Consider the following 27,680-nt stretch of genomic DNA (forward strand, 5'->3'; position numbering starts at 1 on the left):
CCGGCATTATAAGCAGTGGCTTAACCCACTGTACCACACCACTAGCCCCAAATAAGGTGTGTGTGTGTGTGTGTGTGTGTGTGTGTGTGTGTGAGAGAGAGAGAGAGAGAGAGAGAGAGAAAGAGAGAGAACATGAAAGAAAGAGATGGGACAGAAATCTCTCCTTTACTAACACTTCCCCCTGCTTCTATACCTTCTAATAATTTCCAAACATCTAAAGGAATGAAATGCAGCTACATAGAGAACAACTGGAAAATGGAAGCATCACATGGATCAGAAGTCAGACTATTTGGATTCAGCTGCAAGTTCTGCTCTTTTCAGACCTGTGTAGATCTGTGCAGGTTCTTTAACTGTTCCATGCTTTGGTTTCTTCATTTGGCAATGGGGTTTAAAGGGAATCCAACCACATAGGGAGATTGTGAGGATTGAGTGTACCGAGATATACATAGAGCAGAACATTGCCGGGCACATGGGGAATTCTTTGTATCGTTATGGCTGTGTTATTTTTGTTATCTGTGGGTACAAAGTGGAGTGTCTGCAAGGGAAACAAGCGAAACTCGGCTCCTCGTTGGAGCAGAAAATGGTTTAAGTAGAAAAGTCTGGGCTGGTGTGGTAACCTCTGGCTATTGAGAACATGAGGATGTGGGACGAAACCAGATGTGGAAGCTGGGTCTCAGGGAGTGGCCCTCCATGTTCTCACCCTCTGAGAAGAAGCTTTTAAATTTGCCACAAGCTTTATTCTTCTCCTTTTATGCTTTTCAAATTCTCCCAAGCTAAGAGCCATTTTCTTAGGACAGAGAATAAAACACTGAAACAAAATTATCTTTCAGTAAAATGCCATTATTGTTAGCAATCTACAAGAAAATTAACAGGAAGAATGTTTTGCTTTCATTCTGTACAGCTAGCGATAGCCTCCCCCACAAAGACTTCTTCTCTGTCATGGCAACCCATGACCAGCACTTTTTTGTTTGTTTATTGAAGTATAATATCGACACAAAAAGGTACATATTAAATATATACGTAGGACTTTGATGATTCTCATAGACTGTGTACATCCATGTAACTGGCACCCAAATCAAGAAACCAAACAGCATCATTGCCCAAGAAACCTCCTTATGCCTTCCCCACCCTACTCCAAGAAATTGCTATCCTGACTTCTAGCAGTACTAATTAGTCTTTCTATTTTTGTACTTCATATAAAAGCAATCATACTATGTACTCTTTTAAAACTGGCTTTTCTTTTTCCCTAACAGATTCATCCATATTGCTGTGGATGGTGAACTTTTCTATGTATATTTTACAGAGGAGGACAAAGCACTTCATCAGGGAGCTTTATATTGCTGGTGCATTTAATAACTTAAGCTCATCTAATTTGCATTTACTTGATAGGTGCTGCTACTGACCCTTAATGCCTGTTTATAGAAGGTGTTCCTGCAAGATCAAGAATTTTGTGGGTATATATTTAATCACGAAGTTATTTCCACTCCAGTCTGCTTCATCTTGTTTTCATTGTCTTCTAGGTATAAAAACCAAGTGCCAATAGATGTCCATGCCAACCCTGGGAAGTATATTATTGAAAGTCGATATGGAATGCACACTCTGGTGATTAACGAGTAAGAGAGTATCAATGTTCCTGAGTTGCCCAGCATTTGATCAGGGAGATCCTTCACCTCTCCGGTTAATGGCTACTAACTTGATTAGTCCCAAGGCAGCATGATCATAATGAACAGCGTTTGTACACGTTTATTCTCTTGGAGCACTTGGTGCACACCTACAAGTAATATTCATGGCTGATCCTTAACATGTGCATACTGTTTCCCAAAGTGATTTCATATTTGAATTTAATCAAAGATGATGAGAAAAATTAATCTGTACCTTTTTACTTGCCCTTTTATATACTTGAGAAATTTTCTTGGGCATTAGTAAGAAAATAAGTTCCATAAATAGGAATTTCTATTCAGGTAGATCAGAGTGGGCAGCCTTGGAAGCAGACTAGACTTGGAGATATGGTTCTCTACAGCTCACTAAGAACTAATGAAAACTAGGTGCCTTGTCAATCTGTATGTGTATACAAGGCAGGGATGGAGAGTGGGATGTTTTAGGGTAGAGCAAAATACAAAGCAAAATTTGAAAAGGGAACCCACGTCATCATTTTCAAGTCCTCAAAGGTTTAGCCTGTCTCCCAAGATTGTTTTGAAACGCAGACCTAGTTATGTGGATGAAAAACTAAACACGCTCCCTCCATTTTCAGTTCAAGTCACACATAGGCAGGCTGAAATATCAGAAAGAAATTTACATCATTCCATTCTCTTAAAGTTTATAAGCTTCTGTACAGATAGGAGGTGTTGGCACAAGAGACAGGAGGCTTCAAACGGAACCCTGGTTCCTGCGACATTCACTAAGCCCTGAGCCTGACCTTCAGTCACAGCACTTCTGCCAATGGGTGGTTCTACTGAGGCAGCCATGGGCTGTGTAATTGCTTTCAAAGCCAAACAGGTATGAGAAAGGCAACAGAATTTGCCTTCTTGGGGTTCTAATGATGTCTGTAAATTTTCAGCAAGAAAAAAAATTATAACAAATGAAACAAAACCATGAGGAGCCATGAACATAGGGAACTGGTATGATAAGACACAAAACAACCTGCTTTGAAATCTTAGCCTGTTCATCTCTCTGTGAGAGCATTCTCTCCCTAGTTCTATTTTTATGACATTGCATATTTTTGTATTACAACTTAGAGGAACATCCAAGTAGCTCTTCTTATAGAGTCCTATGGGCTGAAACTGCAAATGCAGCCTGAATCTTAGTAGAACTGAAACATGAGTAACTTATTTGTGCTGTGAAATGAGAACACAGAACCATCAACCATACATAAGACAAGTGTGGCTCAGGGCGGGCTGTCCCACACTTGCTTCTTTTGCTTCCCTGTCACCCCATTGCCCCTGGACTGAGACCCATCTTCAAGGGCAGAGATGTGATGTACACTCCAGTGTGCCTGCAGATAGTTACCTGCTCAAAGGAACATGACTAGGCATTTGCTCCTCCCAATCATCTTTAGACATGCTTATCATAACATTTACTCTGTAATTCGTGTGCTTAGCACTATGTAGACTTTTTCTTTTTTGACATAAAAAAGGTTAGAGTCACAAGGGCCTACCATGCCTGTGCTGCTGGCATGAACTTGTGGTAGATCACTTTGACTATATTTGTAGTTCAGGTAGCTGGATCTGAGACAGTAGCTTCATTGAGAGACCCTAAGAGCCATGTGTTAGGCACTGATTTGCAAAGAGTTCCCTGCTAGAATTGCTAGGAGTACAAGGTCCATCACTGCCATGGCCATCTATTTCTGTATGTTCTTTCAGATGCGATTTTGAGGACACAGCTCAGTACCGGGCCTCGGCGATGAATGTTAAAGGAGAGCTCTCAGCATATGCATCTGTTGTGGTAAAGAGTACGTTTGCTGGATTCGTTTCATTCGAAGTGTTGTTTTAAAATTTCTTCCCATTGCTAAAAAGCCAATTTACCATGAATCAGTTCACATACATTTCTGTTTTCTTTTCTAGGATATAAGGGGGACTTTGACGATACTCGCTTCCACAGTGGAGCTTCCTCCATGCCTCTCAGCTGTAAGTTCAAAAATATAAAGGGTCTTCTGAAAGTTCATGGAAAATGCATATTATGAAAAAACCATGTGTGTATCTCAACATTTTTAACAAAATAAACTTACCTTTTAATCCTGTTTTCCATGATCTTTCAGAAGTACCCCTATCTATTTGCTAAATGTCATCTCTATGCAACATAATAAGCTATTCTGTAATGCTGAAATAAATGTTTACTATAACATTGTATGTGCTAGGATGGACATAGTAGGTATCTGTGGTTAGTTTTAGTTTTTTAGATTCTGTGGTTACTGAAGGAGAGGTTGACACAGAGTAGGTACTGCATAATGAATGAATAAATACATTAATTTATAAAATATTATGTAAGAAAAGTCAAAATGTAGTAAAAGAATAAACTATTAAAATATTCTGGTCAGTGGTAATTTGTGGATTTTTGAACTTCAATCATTTCATTTATATCAGAACTCCTTTTCATGAGAGATAATAAAAGTAAAATTTTTATAGTTGTTGAAGGAATTATGTACATACAATGACTAGACTGAAAAAGATAGTTAAACCCCAATTTATTTTCCAAAAATTAATAAGATACAGTTTAGAGACTTTTGGTGAAGATACTTTCTCAAGGGCAAGTTTTTCACTTACCTAGTTAGTTAGATGTCTTTAAGTGACCTAACTCCATTGACCCCATGAATGCTTCCCAACTTTGATATTCCAAAGATTGGAATCATTGGTATTAATTCCATGGGCAGGAGCAGTTGACAGGTGAAAGCAAGGAAGAGCACACCCCAAGCCATCTCTTTCTCCCATCACTTGATTCATACTGAGATAGAACATCAGAAATTCTGAGACTATAACTTATATCCCAATGTCCCCAAGACTGACCTATTGATTATTTCTCAACCCTCTGAATGTTCCCAGTTAATTTGCGTGGTTGTATCCATATCCATTATCTCCTTTTTCTTCCTTCAAGCTAGATTCTGAAAGCCCACCTCAACCTGACCTCTCTTACTGCTCAACCTTACCAAGCCTCCTCTGGCCTGAATTAAGTCCAGTTGTTCCTAACAGAAAACAGAAAGCTTATATTTACATATCCAACTAATATTTTTTCAGCACCTACAGTGTGCTAGGTGTGGGTTTAGGCTCTGAGAGTATGCTAGTAAACATCACACACAAAGCTCTTGTCCTTGGTTCTGTTTTTTTTTTCTAACAAAAATTTTTTTTAACAATTTTGGCAACAGTTTAACCAAGGCTTGTTGCGTGGTTACATGTGTGATCCCTATTGTCAGTCACCTTTTTTTTTTTTTTTAAAGATTTATTTATTATCATTTGAAAGGCAGAGTTACAGAGAGGAAGAAGCAGAGAGAGAGAGAGAGAGAGAGGCCTTCCATCTGCTGGTTCACTCCCCAAATGACCACAACAGTTGGAGCTGGGCTGATCCAAAGCCAGGAGCCAGGAGCCTGGAATGCTGGCACTGCAAGTGGCAGCTTTACCTGCTATGCCACAGCATGGACCCCTTGGTTCTGTTCTAATGGTTAACATTTACTAGTCAGTTATGCCAGATACTGTACCAAAACATTTTTCACATACATTAATTCATTTAATGTTACTCAAAAGCTTATGAAGTATGTGCATTCTTATCTGTAATTTGCAGGAAAGAAAAGAGTTTAGAGAGTTTAAGTAGTGGTATAGGACCATACATAGTGATAGAACAGGGTCTTGTAATCTGGTCTTTATAATTTTAAACCACATTTTATTTAATTTTGTTATTTTTTTTAAAGTTTTTTTATTTAATTGAAAGGTAGAGTTACACAGAGAGAGGAGAGACAGAGAGAGAGGTCTTCTATCCAATGGTTCACTCCCCAATTGGCTGTAACGGCCAGAGCTGCGCCAATCCGAAGCCAGGAGCCAGGAGCCAGGAGCTCCTTCCAGGTCTTCCATGCAGTTGCGGGGGCCCAAAGACTTGAGCCACCTTCTACTGCTTTCCCAGGCCACAGCAGAGAGCTGGATCAAAAGAGGAGCAGCCGGGATTAGAACCGGCACCCATATGGGATGCCAGCACTGCAGGCAGCAGCTTTACCCGCTATGCTACAGTGCCAGCCCCTTAAACCACATTTTAAACTGGGGAATGACAAATATTTTCTGTAGGAGGCTAGATTGTAAATATTTTAGGCTTTGTAGGTCATAGTCTCTGTCACAGTTACCCAATTCTGCCATCGTAACCCGACAGTAGCCATTGACAGTATGTAGATGGGTGAGTGTGGTTGCGTTCTAATAAAATCTTATTTGTGAACATTAAAATTTGAATTTCTATGACTTTTTAGGTATCACAAAATGTTTTTCTTTTGATTATTTTCAACTACTAAAAAATTTTAGAAACTATTCTTTTTTTAAAAAAAAATATTTTTTGTATTTGAAAGACAGAGATACAGAGAGAGGTAGAGACAGAGAGAGAGAGAGAGAGAGAGAGAGATCTTCCATCCGCTGGTTCACTCCCCAGATGGCTGCATCTGCCAGAGTTGCGCCGATCCGAAGCCAGGAGCCAGGAGCTTCCTCTGAGTCTCCCACACTGGTGCAGAGGCCCAAAGAGTTGGGCCATCTTCTACTGCCTTCCCAGGCCATTGCAGAGAGTTGAATCAGAAGAGAAGCAGTTGGGATTAGAACAGGTGCCCAATATGGGATGCCGGCGCTTCAGGCCAGGGCCTCAACCTGCTGTGCCACAGTGCCAGCCCCTAAAAACCATTTTTAATGGAACTAAACAGGAGGCAGTCCATGTCTGGCCCACAAATTTGCTAACCCCTGTCCTAACCCAATTTTTCCAGAATAGAAAGTACACATGATAAAGAGTTGAGAAAGTGATAATGGCATGATATTTTGTCTTCTGGTTGGTTAAGCTTGGTGACTTCCTACTGAACCCCAAAGTTCCCTTAGCAGTCTGGCCCAACATCAAATATAGCGAGAACCCAGAGTCAGAGTCTGTTTCTTGGTGGGCTACTTGGGTATCTAGTTGAGTCTGGAGCTGCTGGGTCACTGTAGGGCATCCTCATGACCCTGACCTCTACTCCTGAAGATAGCCTTGGAGCCAATCCAGGCCTCCAAGTGCCATGAAAAATCTGACCAAGTTGTTTCTTTCCTTGGTCTTAGTGAAATATCATCATATAGATGTGGACAGATGGTAGATATGGTTTGAAGAGAAATGATCTCATTATTGGTTAGTGTTTCCTGGGAACACCCAAGTTCAAGGCAGTACAGTGTCTGGGTTGAGCAGCTTCTGAAAACAGTGAGGGTGAGCAATTATGAGGCCCTGTGTATATCCATTTCTTTTTCTATCAAACAGAGATAATAATGGTACTAACCCACTGAGATTATTGTGGAGTGAAATTGAGTTAATAGCTATTAAATACTTGGAACAATAGTTGGCAAAAATTGAACTTAATAAATTTAAATTTGCATTTTCTAGTTAATACTGAGAGGTATAAGGAAAAAGACAAAATATGATAGGAAAAAACATAAATTTTGGAGTTGGGAAGAAATGGTTTTGAATTTCAATTTTATACATGTTATCTGTGAAATTTTGGCATTAGCTGTGTATTACCTTTGTAAACTTCCATGTTTCCATCTAAAAGAGAAAAATATCTGTGATGTGGAGTCATTGCCACACAGTAGTTGACATATCAGATGTGAAGTGCCTGGCATATAATAACAATGTATTGGGCTGGTGCTGTGGCATAGCAGGTTAAAGTCCTGGCTTGAAATGCCAGCATCCCCTATGGGTGCCGGTTCTAGTCCCAGCTGCTCCACTTCCAATTCAGCTCTCTGCTGTGGCCTGGGAAAGCAGTAGAAGGTGGCTCACATCCTTGGGTCCCTGCATCCATGTGGGAGACCTGGAAGAAGCTAATCTAAAATTTTAAATTTTAATCTAAAATCTAAAAAAATCTATTTTTTTTAAGTAGACAGGCAGAGTTAGACAGTGAAAGAGAGAGACAGAGAGAAAGGTCTTCCTTCCGTTGGTTCACCCCCCAAATGGCCGCAATGGCTGGAGCTGGGCCAATCCAAAGCCAGGAGCCAGGAGCTTCCTCCAGGTCCCCCACACAGGTGCAGCGGCCCAAGCACTTGGGCCATCCTCCACTACCCTCCCAGGCCACAGCAGAGAGCTGGACTGGAAGAGGAGCAACTGGGACTAGAACCGGCGCCCATAGGGGATGCTGGCATTTCAGGCCAGGACTTTAACCTGCTATGCTACAGCACCAGCCCCAATATATCCCACATGGGATGCCGGCGCCTCAGAGAGGATTAATCAAGTAAACCATGGTGCCGGCCCCAAAAATCTAAAATTTTAATTTAAAAATTCATATATTTTAATAGCTTATTTAAGTCTAGGCTAAATGTAATATCAGTTTATACTTATGATATTAATTGTGACCCTTTAGATTCTATTCATTAGAGTAATAAAAAGCAATTCGCTTCTATGACTAATGAAGCAAAAAGTCCCATATAAATGAGATATGTGTATGTTTTATGAACTTTTAAAATAGGACTTGATTTTTACCCAAATAAATAATTGGATCACTCTTTGTTGCAGCTGCTTTCTGCCTGTATTTATTAAAATGCTGATGTCTCTTTGATGAGAAAAAAAATTAAATAACTGCTACTTGGTTTTATTTTGCTTTGTTTGTTTTGTACCTAGTTGCTGTAACCCCTTATGGTTATTTATCGAAGTTTGAGATCCACTTTGATGACAAGTTTGATGTGTCTTTTGGGAGAGAGGGAGAGACGATGAGTCTGGGATGCCGTGTAGTTATTACACCTGAAATCAAACATTTCCAGCCGGAGATCCAGTGGTACAGAAATGGTGAGTCTTCATAATGGATTCTCATTGGATTCTTTTTCTCAGAAGGTTATAGAATAGATTATAGATATGTTCATCAGAGCAGACAGAATCTAGAAATTAAAGAGGGGCCTCCTACTGTCTTTTTTAAAGAGTTTTTACATATTTATCAAAGTGGCAACACTGTGGCAGAATAAAAGAAAATCTTTACTGTCAGTTCTTCCGACTCTGGCTTTAAATCACATTTTACCTTACTTTGTTTCAAAAGGGTCTAGAGTCATGATAACTTTGCTATGAGAAATAAATAAGGATTTTATTTCCCTTTTTCCATCCTATTTGGGATAAAGTCTATTTAAAGTCTAGGTAGTGCTCCAAAACAAATGAAACAAAGAAGCTGTCAAAGTAATGTGATCAGCTGAAGCAATAGACTTAAGAAATAATGATATTTCTAAAATAACAATCAATCTTATATTCAAATATACCCTTTCTATGCCAGATTATCTCATCCAATAGATGATTACATTAAAACTCTGATGAGAAAGGGAGTTGTCCCAACTCACATAGCGAAATTCTGGCCAGGTGACACTTCTAGACCCTGTGGTTTACATTCTAAGCCCAGAATCCTTTTCTTTCTTCCTTCCTTCCTTCCTTCCTTTCTTTCTTTCTTTCTTTCTTTCTTTCTTTCTTTCTTTCTTTCTTTCTTTCTTTCTTTCTCCTTTCCTTTTCTTTTCTTTTCTTATTTATTGGAAAGGCAAAGTGACAGAGAGAAGGAGAGATGAGAGAGAGAGAGAAAGAGATCTTCCATATACTGGTTCACTCAACAAATGCTCTCAACAGCTGGGGCTGGGCCAGAACAGTCAGGAGCCAGGAAGTCCAACTGGGTCTGTCTTGCAGGTGGCAGAACTTCCACCCAGGTACATATTCATCTGCAAATTCCATGCTAGATCCTAGCTGATAGAAGATATGTTGGCAAGAGAGCCACGAATAGACCTGAAGCTTCCCATCTCCCTTTTAATTTGTCTTAAAGTCTTCAACAGGTTGATTTCTAGAGAGGATTAGATTTTAAAGTTTTTAAATTTTTTTTTAAATTTCAGACATATTTAGCTACTCTGTATAAATAAGGTTGTCATAAATTTTTCTGTTTAACTGGTTTTTAAAAAAAACTTTTCAAATTTATTTTTCCATCTACTGGTTCATTTCCCAAATGGTCACAGTGGCTAGGGCTGGGCCAAGCCAAATCCAGGATCCTGGAACTCCACCCTGGTCTCCCATGTGGGTGACAGGGACCCAAGACCTTTGGACCATCTTTGGGTGCTTTCCAGGTGCATTAGCAGGGGGCTAGATCAGAAGCAGAACAGCCAGGACTTGAACCAGCATTCACAATGGCTTAACCTGCTGTACCACCACATCAGCCCCTGTGTAACTGTTTTATAAAGTAAACTGTGGGGACTAGTGTTGTGGTGTGGCAGGTTGAGCCACCATTTGCAACACTCAGCATCTATATAAGAGTGCTCAGATGATTGAAGTCCAGGCTTTTCCTCTTTTTATCCAATTTCCTGCTGATATACCTGGGAAAACAGCGGAGCATGGCCCAAGTACATGGTCCCCTGCCACCTACATGGGAGACTCAGATGGCAGGCTAGGTTCAGTGATTTCCCAAACTTGGATGATTAGTTAATGAAAGAGGCTTGACTACTAAGGCTTACTTTTTGGGCATGCAAACTGGGCATGTTCCAAACTGGGCAGATCCCACTCTCAATGGGATCTGGGCTTGGTTTGATGTTCTGCTATCACTGTCTTGAAATTCATAGTCATTTTATCTTTGAACCAGTGTTTTATTAAGACCAATGGGACTATGGCACGTGCCTATTATCAGAGAAGATATGCCAAATGGCAGTGCAGCATGTATAGGCATAGGTTACCCGACACAGCGGTTGGTGGACTCAGTGCTCACCAAACAGCAGACCTGGCCTACAGGTGTGGATATGAGCACCTGGAGCATGCTGGGACATAGGTGGTTCAAAGTGGTGGGTGGAACCAGGACCTGAGCCTAGATCAGGGTTAGCAACAGCAAGGGCACAAGCAGAAGCAGCAGCTGCCACCACTGCCATGATGCCGTGGGCTATGGCCCCAGAGGAGAATTGAGGGCAGGCCCACAGTGGGAGGCCAGCTTGCCAACCATTCCCAAGATACCATAGATCTGACAGCTAAGTATTAATTCTCCAGCCTGAGTTCTGGCACAGGAACTGCTAACAACCAGGCAGCAAACTTTGCCCATAAAATATTACAAGATAATAACAGACATACACATGTTGCAAATTGGTTATTGAGGCTTAGAAATGGAAATTACATTTAAAAATTTTTGAATTTGATGGAAAAGAGCATGATTTCACATGAAACTTCGGATAAATCAGTTCTTAACAAAGACAGATTTAAAATGATTTTCTCCATGTAATTGGAGATACAGTGATAGATACACAAACAGCATTCTGCATTATATACCAATCACAGTCATCTTTGATTTCTAGTATGACCTCTATAGGTTAGAGGAAATGTCAGAGGGAAGGCTAAAAAAATGCAAATCTGTAAGTTTACACTTAAAGTTAAATTCAGATTTACCTGAAATGAGATTTGTATGGAGTTAAACCTTTTTTTAATTTTAATATTATCAATTTATTTTTTAGTTTGAGAAACAGAAAGAGAGAGAGATAGAGAGAACAAGCACATTATCTGCTGGTTCAGAGTTAAATCTTCTGTAAAAAATTGTTCCTAAAGAATCATTACCTCTAGATTGCTAAACTTTATATTTTAAAATAATTTATCAGAGAGTTAACCCAATGTTGCTATACCATATTTAACAAGTATAGCTCCAAAAACAGGTATATTAAACAAAACAGCTCTCTCTAAATAAAAAAAATTATCAAAATTCATTTGTGAGCTTGCATTTGAAGAGTGACCATTATTTACTTTTTAACTTTATTTAATAAATATAAATTTCCAAAGTACAGCTTTTGGATTACAGTGGTTTTTTTCCCCCCATAACCTCCCTCCCACCTGCAACCATCCCATCTCCTGCTCCCTCTCCCATCCCATTCACATCAAGATTCATTTTCAATTATCTTTATATACAGAAGATCAATTTAGTATATACTAAGTAAAGATTTCAACAGTTTGCACCCATACAGAAACACAAAGTGTAAAATACTATTTGAGCACTAGTTATGCCGTTAATTCACATAGTATAACACATTAAGGACAGAGATCCTACATGGGGAGTAAGTGCACAGTGACTCCTGTTGTTGATTTAACAATTGACATTCTTGTTTATGGCATCAGTAATCACCCGAGGCTCTTGTCATGAGTTGCCAAGGCTATGGAAACCTCTTGAGTTCGCCAATTCTGATCTTATTTAGACACTGTCATAGTCAAAGTGGAAGTTCTCTCCTCCCTTCAGAGAAAGGTACCTTCTTCTTTGATGGCCTGTTCTTTCTGCTGGGATCTCACTCACAGAGATCTTTCATTTAGGTCATTTTTTTTTTTTTTTTTTTTTTTTTTTTGCCAGAGTGTCTTGGCTTTCCATGCCTAAAATACTCTCATGGGCTTTTTAGCCAGATCTGAATGCCTTAAGGGCTGATTCTGAGGCCAGAGTGCTGTTTAGGACATCTGCCATTCTATGAGTCTGCTGTGTATCCCACTTCCCATGTTGGAGCATTCTCTCCTTTTTAATCCTATCAGTTAGTATTAGCAGACACTAGTCTTGTTTATGTGATCCCTTTGACACTTAATCCTATCATTATGATCAATTATGAACTGAAACTGATCACTTTGACTAGTGAGATGGCATTGGTACATGCCACCTTGATGGGATTGAATTGGAATTCCCTGGCACGTTTCTAACTCTACCATTAGGGGTAAGTCCAATTGAGCATGTGCCGAACTGTACTCTCCTCCCTCTCTTTTTCCACTCTTAAATTTAACAGGGATCACTTTTCAGTTAAATTTAAACACCTAAGAATAATTGTGTATTAATTACAGAGTTCAACCAATAGTATTAAGTAGAACAAAAAAAATACTAAAAGGGATAAAGTAGTAAGTTGTTCCTCGACAGTCAGGACAAGGGCTGATCAATTCATTGTTTCTCATAGTGTCCATTTCACTTCAACAGATTTCCTTTTTGGTGCTCGGTTATCTGGTGACCATTACTTTTAACACTGATGGAACATAAAGTTGCTAAAAGTATAAGTTTTAATGACCTAATAGATATATTTGCAGAAAAATGTGCCAGAAATATCTTAACAATCAGGATATCACATTAGTAAAGTATTATTTATTTTATATAAAATTATAGCTTCAAAATACTATTTTTACAGCTTATATTATCCCTATTATGTTTTTTAAAAGATTTATTTTATTTATTTGAAAGACAGAGCTATAAAGATAGGTAGAGAGAGAGAGAGAGAGGTCTCCCATCTGCTGGTTCACTCCCCAAATGTCCTCAATAGCCGGAGCTGAGCCGATCAGTAACCAGGAGTCAGTCAGGAGCTTCTTCTGAGTCTCCCATGTGGGTGCAGGGGCCCAAAGACTTGGGCCATCCTCTGCTGCCTTCCCAGGTGCATTAACAGAGAGCTGGATTGGAAGAAAAGCAGCCTAGACTTGAACCAGAGGCCATATGGGATGCCGGCACTGCAGGCCGGGGCTTTAACCTGCTGCACTGCAGTGCCAGCCCCCCCCCCCCCGTTATGTTTTATAAGCAATAAAATATTTTTAAAGGAAAAATCCTTATAATTTAGCACCTTTATGCTTTTTTCTGTGTTTTGAACAAGGTACTTTGCAATTTAATTTTTGCACTGATTCCTACAAATTATGTAACTGGCTCTGGTTCTCTCATTTCTGGTCTAGAATTTTTACTAATATAAACATGGCAGAATGACTTAAAGCTCTAGAAACCTCTAGAAGTCTCATTATAGAAAAGGAAGAAGAAAGAGAGTGGGAGAAGAATGGAGGGGAGGGAAGAAGAAAGCAATGGAGGTAAAACATCAGTTAATTTGCGTTATTTAATTTTTTGTAGGGGCGCCTGTTTCTCCATCAAAATGGGTGCAACCACACTGGAGTGGAGAGCGGGCTACACTGACATTTTCTCATCTCAACAAAGAAGATGAAGGCCTCTATACAATTCGTGTACGAATGGGCGAATATTATGAAGACTATAGCGCTTATGTCTTTGTTCGAGGTAAGACTTAGCTAAAAGCAGAATTTTCAACAATGTTTAAAACACCAGGGCCAAATCAGTCTAGTCAAACATGTTTTTATAATGATGTGTCATTTGAAAACTCTTCCAGACTACCTAGAATAGACATATCAATTTCCAGTGAAATTAGACCTAGTATTCAAAGCAAACCCTGAATGCATCAATACTGTCACTAATATCAGTTCTTCCCTCTTCTTCCGTGAGCCGCTAGCACAGTTCTCTGTGGGTGTCTGAGTGGAGTTGCTAAATCCTAACACCACATAAAGCCATCTCAGTTTATGAAAGCTGCCATAAAAGATGCTGTATCATTTTGGGACTTACTCTTTAATACGTGTTTCAAGGAGCAACTTTATTATTTCTTTCCAGGTCCTTCTTTATAGTTCCAAGGAGCAACTTTATTATTTCTTTCCAGGTCCTTCTTTCTAGTTCAGTTTTGTTGAGCTATGAAGCAAAGAACTACAACTTAATTCTTAAGACAAAATCAAAATGTTGATTTTGGAATCTTTTTTTTTCAGTGATGTCTTAAATACATTACATATGCACAAGTGGATGTTGTTTCCACGTGGGAGCCTAGCATTTTGGAAGAACTAATTAACACCCTCAGGGTGGTCTTCTCTGTTCCTTTATGTGATGTCAATCAGGTGCAGCCCAAGAGGAGACAGAGGAGAGGACCAAGAAAACAAAGTTTATTAAAGTCACGGGTCCTAGAGACAGGAGGCACACAAGGGTTACTTGGGGAGGTAAGAGGGTAGGTCAGGAGGCAGAAGGGGCAGTGGTAAGGGCAGAGCCTAGACCGTGGCCTTTATTGGAGTTTCTGTAGGGAAAATAAACAGTTTAGGATTACTAGCTTGAATCATCTGGTGGGCTCTAAATTGTAAGTGTGGTCTCTGGTTGCCTGGTTCCCTGCCCATGGATAATTTATGAAGAGGAATGTTGCCTTGTGGGTAATATGGGTCAAATAGAGGAGAGGTCTGGCTCTGGATCATTAGTATGCACACTTCTTTTTTTTTTTTAAGATTTATTTATTTGTTTGTTTATTTGAAAGGCAGAGTTACAGAGAGGCAGATGGAGAAAGAGAGAGAGAGAGGTCTTCCATCCCATGGTTCACTCCCCAAATGGCTGCAATGGCTGGAGCTGGGCTGATACGAAGCCAGGAGCCAGAAGCTTCCTCTGGGTTTCCCACATGGGGGCAAAGGCCCAAGAACTTGGGCCATCTTCTACTGCTTTCTCAGGCCACAGCAGAGAGCTGGATCAGAAGTGAAGCAGCTGGGTCTCGAACTGGCACCCATATTGGATGCCAGCACTGCAGGCAGCAGCTTTACCTGCTGCGTCACAGCGCTGGCCCCAGTATGCATACTTCTGTGGGGGCCCTTTGTTGTCTGGTGAGCCTCAGGAGGAGCAGTCTCTCCCAAGCCAGAAAGATTAAGATATCAAAATATAATATACAGAAAATTAAAAACATAAGTGCAGGTCAACTCCTCAATTTCTATCTCTCATGCCCTAAAGAGAACCAAAACTCACAGGCGTTTGGATCAGGATGGAACTTTAGCGGCCATCCAGGTTCTTACCTGGGATCTACAGCCTCTCAAAGTGTTCACGATTAATATATTGCAGCATACTTGGCTTCTTTTGTAATCTCATGGACTTCAAAAATCTGTGGAAAATTGAACTAAAGGATAAGTTTATTTGGGTGCAAAAAGATTTTACTGCAAAAGCTTTTAAATCTGTGCATATGAGGGGTGTTAAAAAAGTTCATGAAAAAGGCCGGAGCCGTGGCTCAACAGGCTAATCCTCCGCCTTGCGGCGCCGGCACACCGGGTTCTAGTCCCGGTCGGGGCACCGATCCTGTCCCGGTTGCCCCTCTTCCAGGCCAGCTCTCTGCTGTGGCCAGGGAGTGCAGTGGAGGATGGCCCAAGTGCTTGGGCTCTGCACCCCATGGGAGACCAGGATAAGCACCTGGCTCCTGCCATCGGAACAGCACGGTGCGCTGGCCGCAGCGCGCTACCGCGGCGGCCATTAGAGGGTGAACCAACGGCAAAAGGAAGACCTTTCTCTCTGTCTCTCTCTCACTGTCCACTCTGCCTGTCAAAAAAAAAAAAAAAAAAAAAAAAAAAAAAAAGTTCATGAAAAAGACATATTATGAAAAAACTGTGCACGGACTTAATTTTTTTTATACCAAAATAAACTTATCTTTTAAGTCCACTTTCCATGAACATTTTGAAGTTTCCTTGCGTTTAATTTTATTTATTTTTTAAGATTTAAAAAAAATTTTTTTTGAAAGATAAAGTTACAGAGAGAGAGAGGGAGAGCCATGGAGAGATCATCTATCCACTGATTCATTCCCCAAATGGCCACAACGTCCAGAGCTTTGCCAGGCCAAAGGCAGGAGCCCAGAGTTTTTCCAGGTCTACCACATGGGTGCAGGGGCCCAAGCACTTGGACCATATTCCATTGCCTTCTCCAGGCACATTAGCAGGGAGCTGGATCAGAAGTAGAGCATCCAGGACTCAAATGGGCACCCATATGGGATGCTGGTGTCTCAGGAGCATATTAACCAGTTATGCCACAATACTGACCTCCTCCTGCTAGTATTTTATTTTATGCATTTAAAAGTCATATTCTCAGCTGGCACCGTGGCTCACTTGGCTAATCCTCCGCCTGTGGTGCTGGCACCCCGGGTTCTAGTCCTGGTTGGTGCGCTGGATTCTGTCCCGGTTGCTCCTCTTCCAGTCCAGCTCTCTGCTGTGGCCCAGAAGTGCAGTGGAGGATGGCCCAAGTGCTTGGGCCCTGCACCCGCATGGCAGTCCAGGAAGAAGCACCTGGCTCCTGGCTTCAGATCGGTGCAGCGCGCCGTCCGTAGCAGCCATTTGGGGGGTGAACCAACGGAAGGAAGACCTTTCTGTCTCTCGCTCACTGTCTAACTCTGCCTGTCAAAAAAAAAAAAAAAGTCATATTCTCAGTTTTTCAAAGTCGCCTATGGCACACCAAAAGTAAGGATTGCCATTCTAATCCAACCCCTAATTTTAAGATGCAGAAATTAAGGCCTAAAGTAGTACAGTAGTTTTACAAAAGCCTCACCTTATACAAGCAGAAATGAAACTAAGAAATAGGCAATTTTTTAAAAGATTTATTTATTTATTTATTGGAAAGGAAGAGTTAACAGAGAAAGGTAGAAACAGAGAGAGAAGGGTTGGGGGTGGGTAGAGACAGAGGGTGAAAGAGAGAGAGATTCTTCCCTTCACTGGTTCACTCTCCAAATGGCCAACATGGCTAGGACTGGGCCAGGCAGAGAGAACAGAAGGCTGAAACTCCATCCTGGTCTCCCATGTGGATGGCAGGGACCCAAGTACTTAGGTTTCTTCGGCTGCTTTCCCAGGAGGATTAGCAAGGAGCTGGATCAGAAGTAGAGCACCAGGGCCTGAGCTCTGGTGCAACCAGTTAAGCTGCCATCTTGCTGTGCTGGCATCCCATATGGGCACCAGTTTGTGTCCCAGCCACTCCACTTCTAATCCAACTCCCTGTTAATGTCCTGGAAAAGCAGCAGAGGATGGCCAAGTCCTTGGTTCCCTGCACCCGTGTGAGAGACCTGAAGGAAGCTCCTGGCTCCTGCCTTTGGCCTGGCCCAGCCCCAGCCATTGTAGCCATTTGGGGAATGAACCAGCAGATGGAAGATTCTCTCTCTCTCTCTAACTCTTTCAAATAAATAAATAAATCTTAAAAAAAAAAGTAGAGCACCCAGGATTTGAACCATTGGTCAAATGGGATGTTGGCATTGCTGGCGTCAGCTTAACCCACTGTGGGAAAACACTGGTCCCTAGGCAAATTTTTAAATCCCTCAGCCACAATTTAAATTTGGGTATGGGCTAAGCTGCTGAAATGAAACAACAAAAAGTTTATATCTCTCTTATGTCAACCCGGAAGTAGGCAGTGGTCCAGATGGTTCTGCTTAATACAGTCATTCAATGTCCCAAGTCCCATTATTCCACTATGACCTACCTGACTGCTCTAGGCATTTCAGCCATTTCCAGGCAGGCACACATACCTCATCCATGCAGGAAGGTGGGTTGGGTAGTCTCTAGGTGGCCAGCCACGTTCCCTGCCCTCTCAGGGGTTCTTGTACCAAAAGAAAAAGAAAACAGGAAGAATGGACACTGGGGGAACTTTACAGTTTATACTATATCAATGTTGAATAACAAATGACCAGCACCTGACAAAGGTGTATGAAAATCTGTGACATGGAGAATGTGTCAGGCTTCTTCCTCTACAGAAGATGGTGTGAAAAATTAGATATTGTTGGGGACAAAGAGGAGCCACCTTCTGCATACATTGCCATGAATACTAACACAGGAGCCCATCAGCAAGTTGATTTTTTTGGCCAAACCATCTTGTTAGGCCCGGCTAGATGAGGACTGAATAAGCCAGGCCCTTGCCTCTGCTCTCAGTTGTCTTGGCTGAACCAGAGTGCATCTTAAGCTCTCCCAAAAAACCTTTGTTATCTTGTGGGGCTTTCTTCATGGACTTGTTCTGGGAGCTCTGTTCCTGGCACTGTGTAGGGTTCCTCAACATTCCTCAGGGTCCATACCCAGATGGGACCCCTCTGCTGGGTTAAGGCCAGCCCTTCATGTGACTAACGACAGGCAGGGGGAAGATATGGATATTTGAAATTTAGACTTATCCCCATTTTCAAATCCATAACTTAAGGAAATGGACAGATTCTAAAATTTATTAGATGTGAAAGAATGGAAAAGATAAAACTAGAAAGATAAAGTTCAGCAAATGTGTTGTGAATTTCACAACTTTTAGGAAAACATTTCACTGACAAATTTAAATGATATATTTTAAATTTTTCAAAAAAAGTCTAATTTACATAAGATTGATTCATGTTATGTGTACAATTCAATACTATTTAGTATATTTGCAGATTTGTGCAACTTTCACCTACAATTCACTTTGAGAACATTTCAGTCACCCAAAATTTCATGCCTGTTTCTCCCTTCCACACCCAGTATATCCTATGGCCACCACTAATTTACTTTCTCTCTGTATATTAGCCTTTCTGAACATTTCTAGATATATGTGTATTTTACATATGTCATCTTTCACTTAGCACGTTTTCTGTTTTTTTTGTTTTTTTTTTTTTTTTTTAAATTTTTGACAGGCAGAGTGGACAGTAGAGGGAGAAAGAGAGAAAGGTCTTCCTTTTTGCCGTTGGTTCACCCTCCAATGGCCGCCGCGGCCAGCGTGCTGCGGCCAGCGCATCGCGCTGCTCCGATGGCAGGAGCCAGGTGCTTATCCTGGTCTCCCATGGGGTGCAGGGCCCAAGCACTTGGGCCATCCTCCACTGCACTCCCTGGCCACAGCAGAGAGCTGGCCTGGAAGAGGGGCAACCGGGACAGAATCGGTGCCCCGAGCGGGACTAGAACCCGGTGTGCCGGCGCCACAAGGCGGAGGATTAGCCTGTTAAGCCACGGCGCCGGCCCACTTAGCACGTTTTCTGTTCATTCACATATTAGTACACAGTAGTAGTGTGTTATCATTCCTGGGCAGTATTCTAATGTATGGATAGGCTTGACAGTGGATGAACAGTTGGCTTGTTCCTACTCTTTGGCTATTATGAATGATGCTTCGATGAACATATCTATTCATCACGAGACTGTTCACATTTCTCTTAGATATGGACATACGAATGAAAATGCTGGGTCATATAAGGAGAGGAGACAGGAGGGGTTGCAGTTAGGCAGGCAGAAAGGATACTGGCCCCTGCTTGCAGAAAGAGAAACTAAGTGTGTAAAAACTGTGTACAAGGTTGATTCTTGGAAAACCCACCAGGCAGCCACAGGAAGCTGGGTTCTCCAAATGTTAACTGAGGCACCCACAGAGGAGCATGTTTTCAGGATGAGCCTAAGTGTCTAGCTGCAAATTCTGAGTGGGGGAGCTCAGAAAAGCCCTTAGCCACAAAAGTGCCTGAGAACCCTTGTGAAAACAAGTTGGCTGACAACGGCTAATTGGCTGATACTCTGCTGGTATCTTACTTTCAGGATTGACATCTTAGCCAGTTGAAAGAAGTCCCCATTTACCGAGATATAAACTATGCCCCAAAGCAAGCCAGACGGTTTCTTCTTCTAGAACCTTCTCTTGGTGCCAAGAATCTTTTCTGCCTTTTCTTTTATCAATAAACCTGCTTTTGCTCACTCCTTCCTGTCTGTGTCTTTCATTCTTTGCATGAGTCAAGAACTTGGTCAGAACCTGGTCAGGTAGTAACACCAGAATTTCTGCATTTTATGTTTGTTTGTTCGAGAAACTTCCAAAGTGTTTGAAAAATTTATTTATTTACTTATTTTGAAAGTCAGAGTCACAGAGAGGGAGAGACAGAGACAGAGATCTTCCATCCACTAGTTCACTCCCCAGATGACCACAATGGCCAGGGCAGGGCAAGGCCGAGGCCAAGGGCTTCATTCAAGTCTCCCATATAGGTGCAGGGGCCCATACACTTGGGCTGTCTTCTGCTGCTTTGCCTGGGCCATTAGCAGGAAGCTGGATTTGAAGTAAAGCAACCTGGACACAAACCAGTGCCATATCAGATGCTGATGTCACAGGTGACGGCTTTACCTGTTGCGCCACACCCAGCCCATGCCCCAGTGTTTTAAAATATACTTCATGTATTTTCAAAACTTTTTATCCTTTGAGCTGCAGGAAGCCAATTCAATGCATTGTTGTAGAGCTCTGGTATTTTCAGTGCTTAGAAAATAGCTTCTGGGGCCAGTGCAGTAGCGCAGTGGGTAAAGCTGCCACCTGCAATGCCAGCATCCCATATGGGTACTGGTTTGAGTCCCAGCTGCTCCACTTCCAATCCAGCTCTCTGCTATGGCCTCAGAAAGCAGTAGAAGATGGCTCAAGTCCTTGGGCACCTGCATCCACATGGTAGACCCGGAAGAAGCTCCTGGCTTTGGGTAAGCCCAGCTCCGGCCATTGTGGCCATCTGGGGAGTAAATCACTAGAGGGAAGACCTCTCCCTCTCTCTCTACCTCTGCCTCTTTGTAGCTCTGCCTTTCAAATAAATAAGTCTTTAAAAAGAAGAAAATAGAAAATAGCTTCTGTACCAGAATAATCAGTATATAAAGCAACACGTGTCTGTAGAAACGTATTGCAAAGCTGTATAAATTTTGTCAAGATTTTTATTTTTTATTTATTAATTTATTTTTAAAGATTTGTTTTACTTATTTGAAAGACAGAATTACAGAGAGAGGTAGACACACACACACACACACACAGAGAGAGAGAGAGAGAGAGAGAGAGAGAGAGAGAGAATTCTTCCATCCACTGGTTCACTCCCCAGATGGCCACAACAGCTGCACTGATCCAAAGCCAGGAGCCAGGAGCTTCTTCCGGGTCTCCTACATAGGGGCAGGGATCCAAGGACTTGGGCCACCTTCTACTGCTTTCCCAGGCCACAGCAGAGAGCTGAATCGGAAGAGGAGCAGCCGGGACTAGAACCAGCGCGCATATGGGATGCTGGCACTTTAGGCCAGGGCTTTAACCCGCTGCCCCACAGTACTGGCCCCCATTGTCAAGATTTTTATTTCATAGATAGTATGTGATTATTGTAATATATAATATAAATAAGCAAAAAAGTAAAAAAAGTCATATTATCTGTAATTCATTATGTGGAGATACCCAATCTTCTTTATTTTTTTTACATGTTCTTCTAAGCTTTTCTATATAAGGGTACTTCAAAAATTTAATGGAAAACAAAAGATTATTTTGCTACAAAAAATTTTTGGAATCTATGCTCTTCAAAAAGTTCATGGAATATACATATTATGAAAAAATTATAGGTGAGGGCACACATTTGGCCTAGTGGTTAAGATGCTAGTTTATATGCTTGTGTCTCATATCATAGTACATGAGTTCAATACTTACCTCCGGCTACTGACCCCAGCTTCTTACTAATGTAGACCCTAGGAGGCAGCAGTTTTTATGACTCAAGTCGTTAAGTCCCTGTCACCTATGCGGAAGACCTCAATTAAGTTCCTGGCTTCTGGCTTCAGCCTGCCCCTGTCCTAATTGTTGTAGGCATTTAGGAAGTGAACCAGGCAACGGGCACTCTCTCTGTCTGTCTTTCCTTGTCTCTGTCAAAAAAATAATTTTTAAAAATAGTTTTTAAGAACTAGATGTGGATTTCAATTTTTTTGTACCAAAATAAACTTACCTTTTAATTCCATTTTAATGAATTTCTTTAAATAATTGTGAAGGCTCTCTCTCCTTCTCTCACACTCTCACACACACTACACACACAGACACAGAGAATGATAAAGGAAGATGGGAGAGAACTGTCACAGAAGAAGAATTGCAAATGGCAAATAAGTGGAAAAATTTTCATTAGTAATCAAGCGTTGAAAATTGAAATGAGATATTTTTAACCATCATTGAAAAGATGAAAAGATTTTTAAAAAGCCCCTGGGGTAAAGAAATGGAGGAACTGGCATAGCTATTTCTGGCTGCTGAGTGTAAATTGGTTTAACTTTTCTCAGGGTGTTTTTGCACTGTGTATTGAAAGCAGTCATTTCTAATCATTCCAGTTCTAGGAACTTCAGTGGATAAAGATGACAAAATGTTTGTGCTTAGGAAAAAAGGAAGAAAGCTAGACACCTGCCAATATAGGGGTTATACAGTAAAGCCTAACAGATATTCCTTATAAATAATATTTATAATATTATATAATAATAAGATATTCCTTATAAATAATAGAACACCACACAGCAATAATGATGTATACCTATGTTTATTGATACAGAAATATATCAAGAAAATCGGTTTAGAGGACCAGCATTGTGGTGTAGCAGGATAAGCCACCACTTGTAACACTGGCTTTCCATATGGGTCCCAGTTCGAACATTTGCTGTTCCACTTCTGATCCCTCTCACTGCTAACGCAGCTGGGAAAGCAGCAGAAGATGGCCCAAGTGCTTGAGCCCCTGCACCCAAGTGGGAGACCTGAAAGAAACTCTTGGCTCCTGGCTTCAGTCTAGCCAAGCTCCAGCCATTGCAGTCATTTAGGAAGTGAACCAGTGGATGGAAGATATCTCTTTCTCTCTTTCTCCTTCTCTCTCTCTGTAACTCCACCTCTCAAGTAAATAAGTATATCTTTTTTTTTTTTTGAAATATTTTATTTATTTATTTGAGAGATGGAGTTACAGACAGAGAGAGGGAGAGACAGAGAGAAAGGTCTTCCATCTGCTGGTTCACTCCCCAAATGGCTGCAATGACTAGAGCTGAGCTGAACCAAAATCAGGAGTCAGGAGCTTCCTCTTGGTCTCCCACGTGGGTGTAGGGGCCCAAGCACTTGGGCTGTCTTTCACTGGTTTTCCAGGCCATCAGCAGAGAGCTGGATTGGAAAAGGAGCAGCCAGGACACGAACTGGTGCCCATATGGGATGCCACCACTGCCAGCTGAGGCCTAGCCTACTACACCATAGGGCTGGCCCCAGTAAATAAATCTTTAAAACAGACAAAGGAAATCTGGTTTACATGAAGCTATGTAGTATAATTTCCTTTATTTAAAGAATAATTATTTTTGAGTTTATATTGAAAAAACTTTGAAAGCATTTTGGCCATGTTAGTTATCTCTGAATTAATTATCTAATGAGAGAGATTTTAAAATTTTTGATTAGCATATATCTTATAGGCATGCACTACTTTTATAATAAAAACAAACAATAGAATTACTTATATTCTGAAAACAGTTTCTTATAGTCTGGGCAAGAGGTCAGAATATCAAGAATATCAGGCTAATTTTTGACCCAGTTCAGGAAACCACAAAAAGTCTGGCTATTTGGAGGGTTAGGAGAGGGCAGGGCAGAGAGAAGGGAAGAGGATGAATGGTGGCAGTGGGCCTGACACTGCCCAGCAGCTGCTGCAGCCACTTGCTCTGTGGCCTTGCTCCACAGTTGTGCTCTTGTCATTCCAACTAGATTTTGTTCCCCGCATTATGGTGTAACTTCTTGAAAGACATTATTTTGTAATTTCTGCATCTAGCACCCAGAAGAGTATTGAGTAAATGAATGCTTAAGTAACCTGAATGATTGTCGCCCTTAACAAGCCTGTGCCAAGCAATGTTGTAAAAATACTGAAAAATGGCTCCCTGAACGCCTAGTCTCTGCCAGGCCCCGTTCAGCATATCCCTGCTACGGACCTGTGCAATGTGTGCTCTGCCAACAGAACTCCACTCTGTCACTGTGGGAGTTGCTGGTTGTTACAGCAGGGGCCTTTGGCAGAAGGGCATGGCTGGAGGTTGCCCACTGCACCCCTCAGGCTTGTCGGCCTCAGCCCCCTACTTCCCTAGCTCTGTGCTCCCTTCACCTCCCCCAGCACCATCCTCCCCACCCAGCGCTCTCCAAGTCTGGAAGGAGAGACATTTCTCTGCAACTAAACATTCATTTCCTGTGGTGTGATGTGCAGGGACCCCACACTCAGTGTTAAGCTGACGATTTAGTTATATTTTCCTATAGCCTTCTACAGAAGATACTTACCTACAGACACTTTCCTGCCAGTTCATGGGGCAAGAAACAAAATGTTCAGAACCCAAGTGACTTGAGTTCAACTGTCTTAGCCTCTCACGAGCATCACTGAAATGTAAATTATAGGAAAGCATAGCGTTTGTGCAGTCAACAGGAATGTTTTCCCCAGGGTGAGTGGCTCCTGCATGCCTCAGCTGCTTCTCCTACCAACTGGAATTATGAAAGTGTTGATCAGATGCCAGGAGGAATTAGCAAATGTGAACCTCCTCCCCTGGGGACTCTGCTTCTTATCTTAACAATTTTCTCTCTCTCTCTTGTTAAAGATTTACTTGAGAGGTAGAGTAACAGACAGTGAGAAGGAGAGACAGAGAAAGGTCTTCCTTCCGTTGGTTCACTCCCCAAATGGCCACCGTGGCCGGAGCTGCACCGATGTGAAGCCAGGAGCCAGGAGCTTCCTCCTGGTCTCCCAGAAGCGTACAGGAGCCCAAACACTTGGGCCATCTTCCGCTGCTTTCCCAGGCCACAGCAGAGAGCTGGATTGGAAGAGAAGCAGCCTGGACTAGAAATGGCATCCATATGGGATGCCTGCACTGCAGGCGGAGGATTAACCTACTGCACCATGGCACCAGCCCCCTCTCTCTTTTTTTTTAAGATTTCTTTTATTTATTTGAAATCCACAGTTACAGAAGATATAGATATAGATATAGATATAGATAGAATCTTCCACCCACTGGTTCACTCCCAAATGGCCACAAGGACCGGGTCTGGGACATACCAAAGCCGGGAGCCAGCAGTTTCCTCCAAGTCACCCACATGTGTGCAGGGTTCAAGGACTTGGGTCATCTTTCACTGTTTTCCCAGGCACATTAGCAGGGAGCTGGATCAGAAATGGAGCAGCTGGGACTCGAACCAGTGCCCATATGGGATGCTGGTGCTGCAGGTGGCAGCTTTACCCGCTATGTCATAACACTGGCCCCAGTGATTTTTTTTAAAGGTTACTAACTGAATATTTTTATTCCCTTTCCACTCCTAAAAACAGCAGTGACTCACTAATTTAGCTGTGTCTGAGGGATTCTACCTCATCATCAGTCACTCTGTCCCCTGTTCTTATGTTGTCTTGATCTTTCCTAAACTCAGATAAATTAAGCTTAGATGTGGTTATTGTGTCTGAATCTTCTCCTAAGTATCTTCTACTTGGAAACAATCATTTGATTACAATGAATGTTTTCCTTTCTCTTTCAGAATGGTAGTGTCCAGCATAGAATTGGGCAAAGCTCATTCTATTGTAGATGCATCCAGAAGGGGACAGAAGGGCCATTTGTCCCCTGTTGGAGGCTTTCATAGTTTCTTGTGTAACATTGCACAATCAATGTCTTCAAAACAGAATTGCTGGCACAAACAACTTGTCTGATAGCAATCTCCAGTATCTTCATGTTTTCTTTTGGAATATTTTGGACTTCAGGGGCCATGAGGCAAAAGTCATGGGTTCTTTCCAGAGTCCTTTCTATTTTCTAACATATAATATTCTTACTACTGAGAGTGAAAAGCATACACTGTTTTGTTGGTAATCAGATTACAAGATCTGAAGCTTGCTCTATTGGGGCCGAGATGTGGCCACCATTGTATAATGATAACAAATGTGGACACTGACCTCGCCTACCTCGCTAACAGCATGTCTGCGAGGGCTAATGGTTCCTTCTGTCTCCACAGATGCTGATGCAGAGATTGAAGGAGCCCCAGCTGCGCCCTTGGATGTGGTGTGCTTGGATGCCAACAAAGATTATATCATCATCTCCTGGAAGCAGCCAGCTGTGGATGGAGGGAGTCCTATCCTGGGATATTTTATTGATAAGTTAGTGCTTAGTCTAACGTCAGTTAATGTTGCTTGCCCTTAGAGGCGCATACTTGATTTCTGTCATTTCTTTAGTATTTTCTTGTCTGGTCTCCTCCTTTCATCCTTCTCTTTGTGTCTCTGCCTGTCTCTTTGACTCTCTTTATCTCTCTCTTTCTACAAGTATATACTTATATACACATAGACACACTCATAGCTGTCTCTATATTCATATCTACCTACTTATCCATTTACCTAAATTCCAAAGACCAATCCTTTGAATCTGACTCCCAGCACAAGTTACTAGTTTTCCAAGAAAGCTAAGAATTTGTAGACCTAATAGAGGCCACTTTTGAAGTGAAATAGTTGGTATTCCCTGTATTTGGTAATTTAAGGATGTTGATGTTAGGAATATTAACACAATCTTGTTTACATTTCAAGATATAGTTTCAAGTTTTTTAAGCTATATAAGAAATGACAAAACCCAGTGGTATTAAATTATGCCCTACCAGTTCTTGTGGTTTACAGTCTCTAAAACTTAGAGACTCTGATATTTACTGGAACTGGGTTTTACATGTTATTATTCAGTGAGTTTAGACAATGTGAATATGGAGTACAGATAACAAATTTAGGCTATTGGCCTACATACATTTTTCTCTGACTTAGTTTCTATTCACATAGTTGCTCGAATTCTCTTTTCAATTTTGGGTAATGAAATCTGATTGTAGAAATCACCCAGAACAGTTAATCTGTGTCACTGTAGTATAATGGGTTTACATCAAGGTATCTTAAGTCTCATATTTATAGCAATTAGTAAATATTACCCCTTAGGATTAATGCCATCAGAGAAATAGCTATGATAAATTATATACAGTTTAACAATATACATGAAATCATACTTCCTCATTATCTCATCATTTAGTAATGATGAATTATGAAGGTTTAGAAAGATTGTTTTTCATACTTTCAGTGTCTGTCTTATTGTCTTTGGCACATTCCCAAGGTATTTTCAAACTTAGATCGTGAAAGGCTAGAAATAATCAGTACATTTTGTTCTCCTCTTGCCTGAGTCATAATAAAAACAACTACATTCTGGCTAATATTTATTAACCATGTACTACGCGCATGCATTGTTCTAAACACTTTGCATATGTGAACTGCTAACTGGCACTATTATTATACACAGGAAAGGTGGTCCGAGACCACATACCAGTGAGGAAATACTCACTCACCTAAGGTCACACACATAGGAAGTAGCAGAACTAGAATCCATTTATCAGTCTGGCTATAGTTTTGTACACTTTCTGCTGCAATATGCTGAAGAAGCTTCTAGAGAAGTGACTCCTCCTTTATCTCTGTCCACATGAGGCTAGGAAGGGTGATCACCGATCACTGGGTCAAAATGACAGTGTCTGCACAGGGAAGAGAATGTCTGTGAGTCCTGGCAGAGTCTCTGGAGACAAGGGTAGTAGAAGAATTGTCCTAGTCCTCTCAGCCTTATGCCATTCTGCAACCACAGTGGTTCCAGAATTTCTACAAAGGAAGGATTTATGGGAAATGGATGGAAGGAGGAATTGAAGTTATATTGACAGCACTTGACATAATACTGAAGAAAACATGTACTGTTTTTTCAAAGATGCAAAG

General features: G+C 41.4%; 1 protein-coding gene across 3 annotated transcripts in view; it reads left to right on the top strand.

Annotated features, from left to right (window-relative positions):
* Nucleotides 1-27,680, top strand: part of MYOM1 (myomesin 1) — a 156,894-nt gene that overhangs the window by 44,906 nt on the left and 84,308 nt on the right. For all 3 annotated transcript variants that reach the window (XM_062201414.1, XM_062201415.1, XM_062201413.1), the window contains exons 6-11: nucleotides 1,521-1,613; nucleotides 3,360-3,448; nucleotides 3,561-3,623; nucleotides 8,302-8,466; nucleotides 13,511-13,672; nucleotides 25,916-26,057. In XM_062201414.1, the coding sequence (XP_062057398.1) occupies nucleotides 1,521-1,613; nucleotides 3,360-3,448; nucleotides 3,561-3,623; nucleotides 8,302-8,466; nucleotides 13,511-13,672; nucleotides 25,916-26,057 (714 nt within the window). The remainder of the gene's footprint in view (nucleotides 1-1,520; nucleotides 1,614-3,359; nucleotides 3,449-3,560; nucleotides 3,624-8,301; nucleotides 8,467-13,510; nucleotides 13,673-25,915; nucleotides 26,058-27,680) is intronic.

Source organism: Lepus europaeus, chromosome 9 (assembly GCF_033115175.1).
Source record: "Lepus europaeus isolate LE1 chromosome 9, mLepTim1.pri, whole genome shotgun sequence".
Classification (NCBI taxonomy): Eukaryota; Metazoa; Chordata; class Mammalia; order Lagomorpha; family Leporidae; genus Lepus; species Lepus europaeus.